General features: G+C 39.3%; 1 protein-coding gene and 1 long non-coding RNA gene across 9 annotated transcripts in view; one reads left to right on the forward strand and one right to left on the reverse strand.

The window, feature by feature from the left end:
• The window catches only part of LOC108270411 (uncharacterized), an 84,322-nt gene extending 82,692 nt beyond the window's left edge, over nucleotides 1-1,630 (reverse strand). For 2 of the 3 annotated variants that reach the window (XR_006983072.2, XR_001813685.3), the window contains exons 1-2: nucleotides 1,492-1,630; nucleotides 707-789 (exon numbers count right to left, since the gene is read on the reverse strand). This is a non-coding gene — a long non-coding RNA (uncharacterized LOC108270411). The other variant, XR_001813684.3, reaches the window with a different exon arrangement.
• cdin1 (CDAN1 interacting nuclease 1) overlaps nucleotides 1,626-14,105 on the forward strand; it is a 66,979-nt gene continuing 54,499 nt past the window's right edge. For 3 of the 6 annotated variants that reach the window (XM_047157774.2, XM_053682599.1, XM_017477072.3), the window contains exons 1-2: nucleotides 1,626-1,951; nucleotides 2,463-2,580. In XM_047157774.2, coding sequence (XP_047013730.1) covers nucleotides 2,471-2,580 — 110 coding nt within the window. In that variant the 5' untranslated portion in view covers nucleotides 1,626-1,951; nucleotides 2,463-2,470. The remainder of the gene's footprint in view (nucleotides 1,952-2,462; nucleotides 2,581-14,105) is intronic. The other 3 variants (XM_053682598.1, XM_017477071.3, XM_017477073.3) reach the window with 2 other exon arrangements.

Genomic DNA, 14,105 nt, shown 5'->3' on the forward strand with positions numbered 1-14,105 from the left:
TATCTTTTTTTTTTTTCTCCCAAACCGCCCCGCTACACTGATCCTTTTATGCCTATTACACAGACCGCTTCTCCGACCTCTGATTCTCTGATACCTGAAAGAGGAAACAGACGCAGTCCTGCCTGACCTCAGCCTTTTATATCCACCGACACTAATGCTGCCTTAACATCATAGATATTTATCTGCAATGCTCAGACCGAGAGCAGACAGTCCTGACCGTCCACACACACACACACACACGCGGCATGATGTGTGTACATTCACAAACTGCATGCCTCAAGCACCTCATACTGTCATTGAATGCTGTACATCAGTTGAGTTATAACAATTATAACATAAAAAATGTATGATTATTATTTGAAATTTTTGCTGTGAGGTATGTTTAATCATGGTGCATCATGATTAAAGCAAAAAAAACAGGTTTAATTGTCACAAGTACCCTGGTAAAATCATAAAAGAAAGCAAGAAAGAATGAAAGAAAGAAAACTGTGAAGAAGTTTCCCTTGCTCTACCAGAATCATCTCATTTCAATGAATTCACCTATCCAAGACAATGTATTCATTTACTAATAATTATTATAATTATAGGAAATTATAAAGTAATTATAAAGTTGCTAAATATACATTCGTTATAATTCCGAAACTCTACAAAATATAGCGATGTTTCAGAGTAGTACTGAGAAGTATAGCACTTATTTTTTACTCACCTTTAACACTCATGTTGCAGTGCAAGTTTAAACTGCTTCTCTGGTGTCTGAGGAATTCAGTCTCAGGAGAAAAAAATATATACCTGTAATTTATAAAGTTATTGCAAAGAAAAGAACATCATTGTAAAAGGTATTAATACAACAACAACAAAAAAGGATTTATGGCAACACTAACCTCAAAATGAAAACAACTCCATGTAGTCCTCCATGCTTAATTACTACAGACTTTCACAGTTTGGGCATTTTACAAAATTGTGAATAAATATGGTTTCGCAAGACTTTGAATTAAAAAACAAACAAAAAAAACTCTAGAGAAAAACAGTGATTTAAACAGTAAGTTTTTCCTACGCATGTTGCCATATTAAAATCACATTAGCTACTCAAAGCATTTTTACACATTAGCATTGATTTCAATTACTGAGCTTAAACTCTGACATGATGCCTATAGGCAGGTAAATATTGCACAGTGCATGACATTATTTCATTATGGTGACTTTACGAAAGGATTCTGTAATAATCAGAAATGACATTATATACCTATGTCGAATATTAGTCCATGTTTAATAATTCTGTCCACATAAAAAAGGTTCAAATGTGATAATATTTTACTAGCTATTTGCATATATTCTTTATTTGCCCCTCTCGCAGAGAAGCAAAAAAGTACAATGCACATATTTAGGAACGTAATGCATGTAAGCGGCATTACTTTCTAAATAAATAAATATATATACACATAAATAAATAAACAAACAAACAAAACAAGAATAGAAACCTGCAAACTTTACCTGCTATTACATACATTCTCAGCACTCCGCCCATTTTACTGAGCTGTTACACGGAGTAGTGTCTCAGCGAACCAGCTTCGACTTTACTCAAGCTCCGAACGCCCAGCCAATCAGAAATGCGATTTTATGTGACGCCCGCCTTTCAACTCGTTCGCGGGAGCTATCCAGGAAGTATTTCAATACCCTTCAGCAGCGAAGATTTATGTACTTTTTATTGTGTTTTGGATAATAATTGATCAGTTGCCGCTGTTGTAGATGTTCCCCGTGCTGTTGTTGAAAGTGTATGGAGGATTAAGTGAGTGGTTTTTGCTGTCTGTGGTCTTACCGAGAAGGAAGAGTGAGTTAGCGGTTTGGGGCTGTGTCTCAAACAAGTTCCTATTGGATATGCAGCGTGCTAGCTAGTGTCTGTAGCTAGCGGTTTTTATACCCTATATAGGACACCTAGAGAGGGAGTAGGGAGGTATGTGGAATTGAGCCGTTGTCTTCTTCGCTAACGTGCTAGTCTGTGCTGTGTATTGATTTACTAAATGAAATGTTGCACAAACAAATCAAACTAACTGATAATCGTTGTTCATTCATATCAGTTTTAACATAATTATATTAGTAATGTGTATAATATGAAAACCATGCACTACAAGAGTAAGCTGTGCTCATTTCTTTCAGACAGCCTAACAGTAAATCTGAAAGATGGTGTATAGTGTGTATATATACACAGTATAAAATGGACTATATTCAGCATCATCTTTAGATAAATTGCTGAGACAATCTGCTTTAAATTCACTGTCACACTGCACACATGCACTTACTGTTCTCTCTGTTAGTAGATGGCTTAAGCTCTTACAGTAATACAGCACTCTATAAACATACCCCAAGGACAGCATTATCAATACATGTGGTACTTATAGCTGTAATATTATATTTGCAAGCCATCACAAATCTTGAACATTCGCTTCCTCTCTTTCCCTCTGAAGGTGGATAGATGAGTAAGATGAAGCTCTGTAGAGCCGAATACAGAGTAATTGCAAAGTTCACGGAACAGCTTCGGCCTACGAGGCAATGTATGAAGATGCTGAAGGAACGATTCCCCAAGTAAGTGTATAAGTCTGCTTGCACGCCATAATCACTTACAACTACATGACTATTCATTCATTCAATTAATCATTCATTCATTCATTTTCAGTAGCTGGTTTTGTCAGGGTCAGGGTGGATCTGGAGCTTATCCTGGGAACACTGGGACTAAGGCATGCCTTGACATTGCTTCACACGCTTATTCGCGCTTGGGGGTAATTTAGTGTAGCCAGTCCACCTACTGGCACAATTTTGGGAGGTAGGAGGAAGCCAGACAACCCAGGGGAAACCTACACTGGCACGGGAAGAACATGCAGAACTCGTCACAGACAGTAACCAGAGTTTAGGATTGACCCGGAGACCCCGGAGCTGTGAGGCTTCAACGTTACCCTCTGTGCTTTCATGCCACCCTACAAGGCAACTGACGATTTCTAGTATTTATTTTCTGTTATACAGGGTGTCCCAAAAGTCTCCATATATAGGGGGCTGACGCTGGTTGTGTCTTCGTCAGTGGATGTTCATGGACAAAAAAATTTGGAAGACATTTTGTATGGAGACCTTGTATATTTTTCATTATTTTGCTAGTTTTACCTTCAGTGCAGTTGTGTATAGCTTCAGTCTGCACAAATCAACCTAATCTCATGAGTAACATGTATGAATTCAAACAATGAATGATGTTTGAAGTCTAACCATACCTCAACTGTAACCTTTGTTTTTAATGCAACATCAGCTGTGTTGTAACACAGTGTAGATTAAGATGGTGAACATCCATAAATTCACATTGTATAAAACATTTCCTTTTAGTCGTTCAGGAGAGAATATTTATGCTGTTTAAGTCTGAGATTTCCACCAGCAGCTTCTTGACTGAGATTAATCGTGAGATTAATGAGGTTGTGATGTCATGCTCTTTAATTCTCTCTTCATCGATGAGCATTGTCTCTGTGTACAGAAATTTGGCTGTCTTTTAAATCACTGTACATGAAACATTTTATAAGGGTGTTGGTGCCACTCTAAGAACGAATTTGTAGCTTCGTATAAACCGGAGATAGGTTTTTGTAAATGTTCTTGATGGGCTGTGTCTGCAACATGCTCAGACTTCCTGTAGCTTTGGAAAAAGTCATTCTGCACCAAGATGACACTGACCAGCTGTTTGGTGAAGGTAAACCATTCTTTCATTTGATGACAACCATGTCCATTAGCTCATACACCATTTGGTGTATCTGTGTAGTGTCTCGGTTGTTTTGTGTGTTCTTTTGATGCTCTGGACTTTACACACAGATAAGCCTCTGAGAGACAAACGTCTTCCATTGGTAGAGATGGACGAGGAAGATCAATCTCGTGTAATGAACGTGTGTCAATGCCTGTATATGTGTGAATATACCATGCCGAACTGTAGTAGACACCACACTACTTATTCTCCTACCTATGAAATAATCCACTGTGGTATTATAGAGTTTAAACGAAATACTGCTTTTAATAGTTAATATGATGTGCATCCTTGAGTAAAGGTCCTGACCTCGGGTTACTGTCTGTGTTCCGTTTTTGTGAATGTTTACCTCATGTCCCTATGGGTTTCCTCTCCCCTCCCAAAAACTTGCCAGACGGTGGATTAGTGACTCTAAATTGCCCCTAAATGTCAATGAATGTGTGAATATGTGTGTACATGATGCCCCGAGATGAGCTGATGTCCAGTCCTCGGTGTATTCCTGCCTCTCAGATCCACCACGGCCCTCACCAGCATAAAGAAATAATCGAAGATGAATGAACGAATAAACGTTTGTGTAAAAGTCACAGCATTTATTTATTTTTTGTCTTACTACCTTTAAGAGGCCGAAACTTGTTTTGTGAGAGTTCCATAATGTTAAATGTAATTATAAACAGGGGTTTAATAATGTACACTCTGCCATTCTTTAATAAATAATTATTAAAGATAATAAGTATGTGTTTGAACATTGCTGTGATGTAAGAGGAATAAAACACGGGACATAAAGAGGACTCGGACATGGCCCATGCTGTTTGTGTAACCCCCATCATTGATTATTTTCCTGTAACAGCACACCCGATCATGTTTTTTTTCCTTACTCACTGGTTCTAAGTTTAAACCCTAAAAAATAAGCATGCACATTTTTGAGGGATTTAAGGCTTAATTGACTATAACTTAGTGGTTGGTGATGCTTATTTTCCAGCTAAGTGTATTTAAAAGTGGCAAGAAGGTAAGAGCTTTCACTTCAAATCCAAAACCAGAGCGTTTAGGATAATCGCTGAAGTTGTTGCACTATGTCATTTTGATGAATGTGCTGCGCACTCCAGTGAGAGTTTAACTGCCATTCACTTAGTGATTTTGGGTACAGGGGAAGCATTCGCTCTTAAATTCTCATCTAGACTACTACAGTTCAAAAAAACAGACGGCTAGGTCGCAGAATGCCTTGCAGCTTAGCCAATAATGTTTTATTGACTCACCGACTGGATGCATATCATCTCCTTTTGGCATCAGTTTATTATCACTAACTAGTTTAATGAACTTCATATGCAAAATATGAGCGAATCTGAATGTTGTAGCAATAGCGATTGCTATTTGTGTGACTAATTAAGCAATTATTTTCTCTAAATGAAACTCCCTGCTTGAATTAGTGGCCTACACAGTGTCTTGTTCTTGCATGTAAAGATTGAAGTGATGCCATTTTTAGTACTATTTATATAAATGACATTTTTTTAATATATATATATATATATATATATATATATATATATATATATATATATATATATATATATATATATATATATATATATAGAGCATTCAAATTAGTCTCATGATAAATCCATGAACATGTATTGAAAGCAATTAAATGAACTTTAATCCACAAGGAACTTGAAAACTGAGGGACAATAAGCTCTGTAAATATTTGTGCATGTTTGTAGCCATTTGTTCAGAACTTGAGCGATAAGACCTTGTCCGAATGGCTCGTGAGGTCATGCTGGCATTGAGATAAAATATTCCCTGCCTTCACGTTACCAACACTGGTGCTGCGTTTTCACCCCGTATGAGGAAACTTATGTGCTGTGCTGAAAAACATTCCGAATCGACCCCAGTTCTTCTTCTGGGTATTAGTGTCACATAGTAGATACAATGTTTATCAAATCGGTTGAAATCCTCAGCGGGTAGTTTAAGCTCTTTGGTAGTTTAAGTATGTGGTTGAGTTGGGGGGATTTTTAATCATTGTTAGCAATGCAAGCCGAATAGGAAAAGGATCAATCGTTTAGCCGTAATTAAATACTGCCATTCTGTGACTGTTTTCAATGGAAAACAAAAATTCAATCTTAAATAGTTCACATGTTATTTTGATAAATATTTTGGGCGATCTATTGACTACAATTCAAATTCATTTGCTGTTGCAGAGCATCAGCTAATTGCTCATGAACCTGAATTCAGTCTAACCGTGATGATTATGATGTTATTGGATACACCGTTGCTAGTCTAATTGTTTTTTTTTTGTTGTCCGTGTAAATTGTAAAAGTCTTTTATTTGCCGTGCCAGGTCACAATGTTAGTCCGGTGTCATTTAAAAGCCGCTATACATTCTTGTTCATATTTTGTACTTATTTCTTGGCCGTATACTCTATCGTGGATGTATCGTATAAGCCGGGGTTAATGGTTTTGTTTGTGTGTCTCCTTGACAATGAGGGACTGCTCTTTATTGAATGTAACACGTGTAATCCCCCAAGGCCTCTGAGGCAGCCCCTTTCCTTTAGAGGTCACTTAGAGACTCGCATGAATTGGGAGCTTCCTAGTTTCATAGTGCTGTAATCACTGCTAGAATAAGGCATTGGGTCCCCAAGGGATACACAGCCTACAGTGAACATGCCTTTGTTATTGGCGTCAGCGTTTTATAGAATATGATATGTGTTAGGCCGATCCCCAGCCACTTTTTTTTTATATCCCATTGTCCTTACAGACTGGCCTGATGTATGACCTAATTTTCATGTATTTTCCCCCCAATAAATCTGTGTGTGTTTTTGTTTTTAGGCAGTTGTACTAAAACTAAAATCTGGCGCATATTTGCAGTTTTCTTCTTATTTTTATTTTGACTGCACTTGGATGATTGTGCATGCCAATAAATGCTTTAGGAGGATTTGATTCATTTTTGTGTTTATGTTCATATTTTCAGATTGTTAAAAAAAAAAAAAATCACAGCGAGACCTCGCAATTTTAAAAACATGAACATTATCTAAGAACGTGACAGACAGGCGCGGCGGTAGTGTTTTTCACAGCCTGCAAAATTATTCTGCTTGTCCAATCAGCTGAGCCGGGCTCTGGAGGGTTAGTGATTGGACTGGCAGGAAATCAGGCTCTTAAGACATAACATATCGACTAGGCCATCCATCATCTCTTAGCTTGCGCTGAGGCACGGCAGTGAGAGGCTGTGATTTCCCCCCTCCGCTGTGCCTCAAAGCCCAGGGCCTTAGTCAGTATTGGAGTCGAGACAGGCAGCCTGCCTGGGTTTTTTTTTTTTTTCTTTTTTTTTGGCGGTTTAGGGAACAGCGAGTTCTGTCCCTCATCGCTCCTCGTGCAGCCTGTCCCTGCTGGGGATGCCATGCTCACAGAATCATAGCAGAGAATCCCTCCAATCTCCCAGCCTTGTCACACTGCTCAACCCGCTAGCCATGCTGAACGCATGGCCGCGTGGACTAAATGAAAGAATATCCCATCCCCTTAAAATCAGTCTCCTGTATTATTCCTATGTCACGTGCACGCTGTGAGTATCATGTCATTACAGCACCCAAAGCTGTGGAGATGCATTTGTTGTAAATACATGCATGTAGTACATTTTCCCTTTTCAGTGAATACTTCTGGAACCTTTTCCAGGAAATGTTTAACAGTTTTAATGTTAACTCCGTAGTCCCACACAGACGTTTCCCGGAGAAGGTACTAAAATGTACTACATGCATGTATTTACAACAAATGCATCTCCACAGCTTTGAAGAGATGTAATTTAAGGACTGACATTAAATAATAGACATGTCTACTTATAAAATAGTACTTTTTTTTCTTGAACTTTGCACTGGTAACTCATACTTTAGAATGCTATTTGTTCATCTGACATTTTTTTTTGAAAACTTTTATAAATATGTTTCACTTACCACTGGGTTTTAAATGTTTGTCTAAAATATTGCCTAAAAGTTGGCAATTTTCGAACTTTGGCTCAATATCTAAAAGAGTGGTCAGTTCCGAGGTCTTGTTAAACACGCACGTTATTTGCGCCCACAGTTTCAAGATTTATAATATAAATACAAACTGTTCTAAACAAACCTATTTGAATCCAGCCTCATTTTTTGGTCATTTAAAGCTGTTTTGCACCGGGTGCCTGAACCCTGACTATGCGTTTGGCTGTTGAGGGGGGATGCAAAGTCCCTCATCTGTATCACTCACGTAACACAGATGTTGGGAGTCATCTGTCAGCCTGGCCTCTCCTGCCGGGCTCGAGTCGTTCTGAAGGGAAAAGAATTGGACACGGTGCTGTCACTTTTCCCCCCTCTCACAATGGAGAGCCATGCAAATTCAGCACACCTCCTGCTCGGCCGGCCTGTCCTGCCACTACAATGAGACTGGAGCGGGGGGGCGTGATGATGGCGTGATGGCCCAGTGGTGGGATGTGACATCAGGCACAGGCCATTCTCTCTCTCTCTCTCTCTCTCTCTCTCTCTCTCTCTCTCTCTCTCTCTCTCTCTCTCTCTCTCTCTCTGCACTTTATATTAGAATTGGAAATGCTCTCGTGGAGCTCGCCTGGCTGACTAGGATCGTGTGGGACCACTGTCATTCCCCTCTGGTCTTTGTCCCAGGAGTGAGACGCCTCCGTTAGCCCTCTGCGCACTGCTATGAATGAATTTGGGTGTAATGATCACTCCCCTCTTTCGAATGCCGTTCAGCTCACTTTGCATATGTCTGTCGAGTTTAGAGAGCTGGCCTGCTGGAGTGGGGAGAGAATAGATCGGTGCAGATGCTCCCATCTTGGATGCGCTTTAAAAGAGAGAAAGCGTTCGCGCGCTCCCCCTTTCCACGTTCAGACAACCCACACGTCCACACGCATCCGTTCAGAGTCCCTGAACGTTTTCAAAACGAGCCCTAATGTGCCGTTTTCATCAGCGCCGAGGCGGGCTGCAATATGGTGCCAGTGGCTCGCTTGGGGAATATGAATGTTGATTAAGCATGCACTCAGCCTTTTGAAATTCTGAAGAAGTGTCAGAATAATGGATGTTGAGCAAATGTCAAGCATTTGTTAATTTCTCTGTTATTTGGGGTTTATCTAGTGTGCTCTTTGGAGTAAACCCGAGGCCAGTGTTGTTGTGGCATGTGCCATTGATATGCTGATTTTCTTGGCTGCAGACACTTTGTTTTCGATGGTAATGCTCAAGCTGGGGTTTGAAGCAAAGGGGCTACACATTGATTATTTATTGCAGTTATGGTGTTTATCTCTCTATTACATGCCTGTTAATCCGATAGGACTGAATTATATGTTAACCAGTCTCAGTATTCTCAGGGTTACTAAAAATTCATGAGACCTTTTTTTCTTCCCCTTTCATTTAGGCTTTCTATACATTCAACAAATTGTTTAATTGTCGGAAACAATTTTTTTAAACCAAAATTATTGGGGGGTTTTTGTTCGCTGTAAGGTGTCAATACTTCTGTTTGTCTTTAATGCTCGTTGCTTGGTCAGTGCAGTAAAAACATTGTCCTTACGTTTAGCTAGCAGGCCGTCTGGCTCCCAGAGCTACTGGCCAAGCATTTCTCCCTTGTGGAAGACCACACGTCTCTGTCTCACGGTGCAAACAAAAAGTGGAACTGGCAGCTTAGGCTTGTGGTTTTGGCCTGGCCAGTGGAGCACTGTGCTGTCAGGGATGCACACGGCCTCATCACACAACTGGGATTGTTTATGTGGTTAGGCGTGAGGAAGAACGCCAAGGGCAAGAGAGAAAGAGACAGTGGACATGAGAGAGACCTTTCGCTTAGTTTACAGCAGTGCTGCTGGAGCATGTTTAGAGGATTTGCTCTGGTTAGGATAGAAGACGCGTTTCCTTATAAGACACATTATTCTTCACAGTAGACTGTAAAATCATCCGTTGAAAGCGGTCTTAAAACGGCCACCTTATTAAAAAGCAAAATAGTGTGATGGCTTTTTGAATGATTTTGTGCACGTCTTCACCTTGTGGTGATTTATGCTCCAGGTTCTCGACGTATTGGCAGAGAGAAGCTTTTTAAAACCATCAGTGCTGTGGCATGCAATGACAAATGTAGCTTTCGGTGAAATGTGGCACGTCCCACTGCCTTACACAATGCTCTGGGAATGTGCTGTGAGTGTAGTACAGTTGCACAGCTACTGCATGGGATTTTTGCCTGAGGATCAGTTTGCACACTCGGATCAGTTGCGGAAGAGGATTGAACCAAATTGCGCGGAATGGGGGGGTGCGGGGAGCGGGGAGCGATGTGGCCGTCCTTGAGGGAGTAGACAGTTGGTCGGCCTAATGTGCTTCGTTCTTTGCCTGATGGGTAATCGAGGCCTCATTTTACACTTTACATCAGATTTTGGAGTCATGATAATGATTTTGATTTCGGAAAACGGTCACACTGTTAAAACAGTGGCATTTTTTTGGATCATGACCACTGTGCACGCACACACACTTTCCTAGCTAATCATAATTAAAGCAAGGATAGCTTTGTGGATGGAGCTGATTTAAAAGACATAAGCAAAGCGAGCAGCAAAGAGATTTTATACCCTTAGAGGTATTTGCTACAAGTTTATTCCTCTCCATGAGGTTGGCATCTCCAATCCTTGAGTGTATCAAATGGAGATGCTGCTTGTTATTATTTAGCAGTCACACCTGACCTTTGCCTTGAGAGAAAAATAAAATAGCCATAAAATATCCGCTGATATACACCAGGAATTTCGTGGTCATTTTTTTTCTCTGCCTGCTGCAATCCCTAAGGTTATCAAAGCTCTGTCAAATGTTCTGTCTATGTAATGTAGTAAAAAGTCATTCATAAATGAGTTGTACAGGCCTGTTCTCATAAGTAACTCGCTAGGAAAGTGATGCATGACTCAGTCTTCTGTAAAAGCTACTGAGAAGTTTTATTCTTATGCAGTCTTTTTGCATTAAGAACACCGAGTTTTACTAAACATATTTTTGAAGCAGAATTAATGTAACTAGTCAAAACATACGTGCTTTGGTGTGTCAAATCTATCACTGCTCTGCATTTTATCTTCATACCGTGCTGTTTGGGCTGAAACAGATGTTCCCCTGCTCTTATCAGCATGTATAATTAGGGCAATTTACATATGCAGAGAATAAAGCAAAAGTAGATGCAGTTGTGCAAAAATATTGATTTAAACCCCCCAAAAAATAGGCTTTGAGAAGCAGACCAACTTCAGGTCATATTCAGCCAGTGTTTACTTTATTTACTGTTCAGCATGGCTTTTGACTGAAAATGTTATCAGCATTCCCCCCCCCCCCCCCCCTTCACCCCCACCACACGTACTTAGTCTTAGAAATGTCAGCATTTCCTTAATTCATTCCAACCATACCGAATCTTCCAGTCTTTGCCTTTGTTTGTAGCCCATCCTTAAATCATTAGGAATAAAATTTGCTATGCTTCGCTGCAGTTTCTGCCCTGCCACAAATAGATGTAGCAAGCGCTAATTATTGTTGAAACATATGAGACGGATATCATTAGCCAGGTGGTATTCATTAGGTTAATCGCTGCCATTTTTTATTATTAATCATTTGTTAAAAAAAAAAAAAAAAAGCACGAAGGTTGAAATGATTTTAAGAATTAGAAAGGACGTTCAAAATTATTTCAGATCATGTACGATTGCTTTGTTCATAGTTTAACATTATTTTTTTTTTAAAAAGATGAAAATTCAGTTATATGCAAATTACCCAGCATACAGTTTGTGTATATACTGTAGGTATGATCGAGGCAGTGTAGTTTAACTTGTTCGGGTGACAGAAGCATTAAGTAGACACCATGGATCAGTCTGAGTGGGATATTTTAATCAAATTGGCCTCAATGCTATATTCAGCCCCATGCATATTAATGGAATGTCGTAGGTTGGAGAGAAGGGTAATTACGTTCTGAATGATTTCCAAGGCACTGATCTGATTGCAGACCTTCTGTTTTTCCCTGTTTGAAATTATAGGCTAGAGGCGATAGGCTTAATGCTGTTCTATGACCTTCTAATAGCTCTCTTCGTTCTTATTCCAGTGAAGTATTTTCCTGATTTTTTAATTTTTTTTTTTTAACCTACATTCTGTAAATACACTGCTGAATCCATGAGCACTTGTGCAATTATTATTGTTGTTTTCATAAACTGTAGTCTTAATGAAGATGATTTGTAGTGCTACACTTTTTTTTTTTTAAATGTCTTTTTTTAAAAACTGAAACAGATTGCTGACTTGTTCTGTTCACTTCTCCTTCTTTCTGTGCACTTTCTCTGCCTTTCTGTTTAACAATGGCTCAGGGGAAAAAAAAAAAAAAAAAAAGAAGATAACTCTGAACGATTGGAAGAACAGCGTAGCAGTCCGTTACATAATAAATTACATCTGTCTGTTTGGTCTAGTTTCCTGCATTCCTGCTGTAAATACTATTCTACAGTGGGTAGAATACAGTGAATTATGATGTATCAGGTTTACATGCATTCAGCAACTGGCGTGTGGTCTGAGAGCCACAGCCCATGGAACCCATGTTACTGGAGCCTCTGTAAACTACAGAACAAATGTATTTATACAGCAGTAATATTGTGTAGTAGCAAGAGATTCTGATATGTGATGTTACGCTTTTTTCCCCCCACTTGTAACTCTGAAGTCTTAGGATGTCTAACGTCATTTAGACAGAATACATGGTATTATGCATCGTTTGACACTTGACACTGAAGAAAGTTGTCTATGTGTAGATTCTGGTGCTAAATTTTATACCATCTGGCAGCCTGTTTTGATGCGTATAACAAAGATGTACTGATGTATTTTTAAATCAGACACTTAACTTCAGTCGTGGGTTTTTAACAAATATATATATTTAAATTTTTTACTTTATTTGCTAATTTTATGTCTGTGCATTATGTATTATTATTATTGGTGTCGTCCCTTGGGGGAGAATATAAACTATTTATGTGCAAATAGTTTGTTTTACAGTTTGATATCATACTAAATTCTATGCATTATGACATTGTTATGGATGCAATCGGTGCAGGTAGTTTCCTTTTTTCGCAGTTCAACACAGAATCGTGTCAAACACTGAAACATCTCTTGGACCTTTAAGCAAAGTGATTTCAACGCCTTATGAAGCTTAATCATGATATACACTGTATTCTGTATCTAATTAATTGCTGTGTCCTTAAGATAATAATTCTTCCATCCATCCATCCATCTTCTGTTCCCACTTTATTTGGATCAGGGTCGCAGTGGATCCGGATCCTGTCTCGTGAACACTGAGTGCAAGCTGGGAATACATCCTGGATGTGATACCAGTCCATCAGAGAGCACCACACACACACGTTCATACACTCATTCAAACCTAAGGGCATTTTATATACCTACCAGGCTGTTCGTTGGGAGAACACGTGAAACTCAGTAACACGTGATCAGGATTGAATCAGATACCCAAACAGCTATGAGACTGCAACACTACCCTTTGTTCCACTGTGCCACCACCTGTACTAAACAGTATTGTCATTACTTTTACAGTTATTTGAAAAAATTATGAAAATGTTTCTCCTATTAATATATTGTAGTTTATAATGATAACACCTCCGGGGTTGTGGGTTTGCATGATCTCCCCGTGCTTCCTGGTTTCCTCCCTCCTTCGTGGAACTCCACTTTGCTCCCTCAGCCCAAAGACATGCCTTATAGGCTGACTGGCATCTATAAAAATTGTCCATAGCATGTTAATGTGTGCGATTGTGCCCTGCAATGGGTTAGCACCCTGTCCAGGGTGTCTACTAAATTGTGCCCCAAGTTCCCTGGGATAGACTCCAGGCTCTCCCGTGACCCTGTGTAGGATAAGCGGTATGGAAAATGGATTGATGGTTAGGTTATAGTGCAACTTATCAAATATATATAATATACAGTTATAAAATGTGTCCGATCATCTGGTCCTTCGACTACAATCCTGGAGTTTTAGCAACAGCTCTGAAATCCGACTGCATTGGTTTTATGACGATGAGCTTTCCAAGTCTCTCAGATCAATTTCTCGGTAATCTTCACCAGCACAGAGTCCGAGCTTAAAGCTGGTTTGGCTAAACCCAGTAGGAAATAAACATTATATCTGTGTAATATATTATATTTATATAGTATGACAGCCATATTTATGGCTTACTGGGATGTTGTGTTACTGTATATTTTAACAAAACGAGCAGTCTTTTTTGGAAAAGTCTGACATAGCTTAGTCATGACGATTGTCCAGTAGAAAGGACGTTCTACATGTTGATTTAGAAACATTAGAAAAGCCATATTTTACTTAATGTGTTTCGTATGTAATGTAGGTGTTTTTCTTTA

Source organism: Ictalurus punctatus, chromosome 9 (genome assembly GCF_001660625.3).
Source record: "Ictalurus punctatus breed USDA103 chromosome 9, Coco_2.0, whole genome shotgun sequence".
Lineage (NCBI taxonomy): Eukaryota > Metazoa > Chordata > Actinopteri > Siluriformes > Ictaluridae > Ictalurus > Ictalurus punctatus.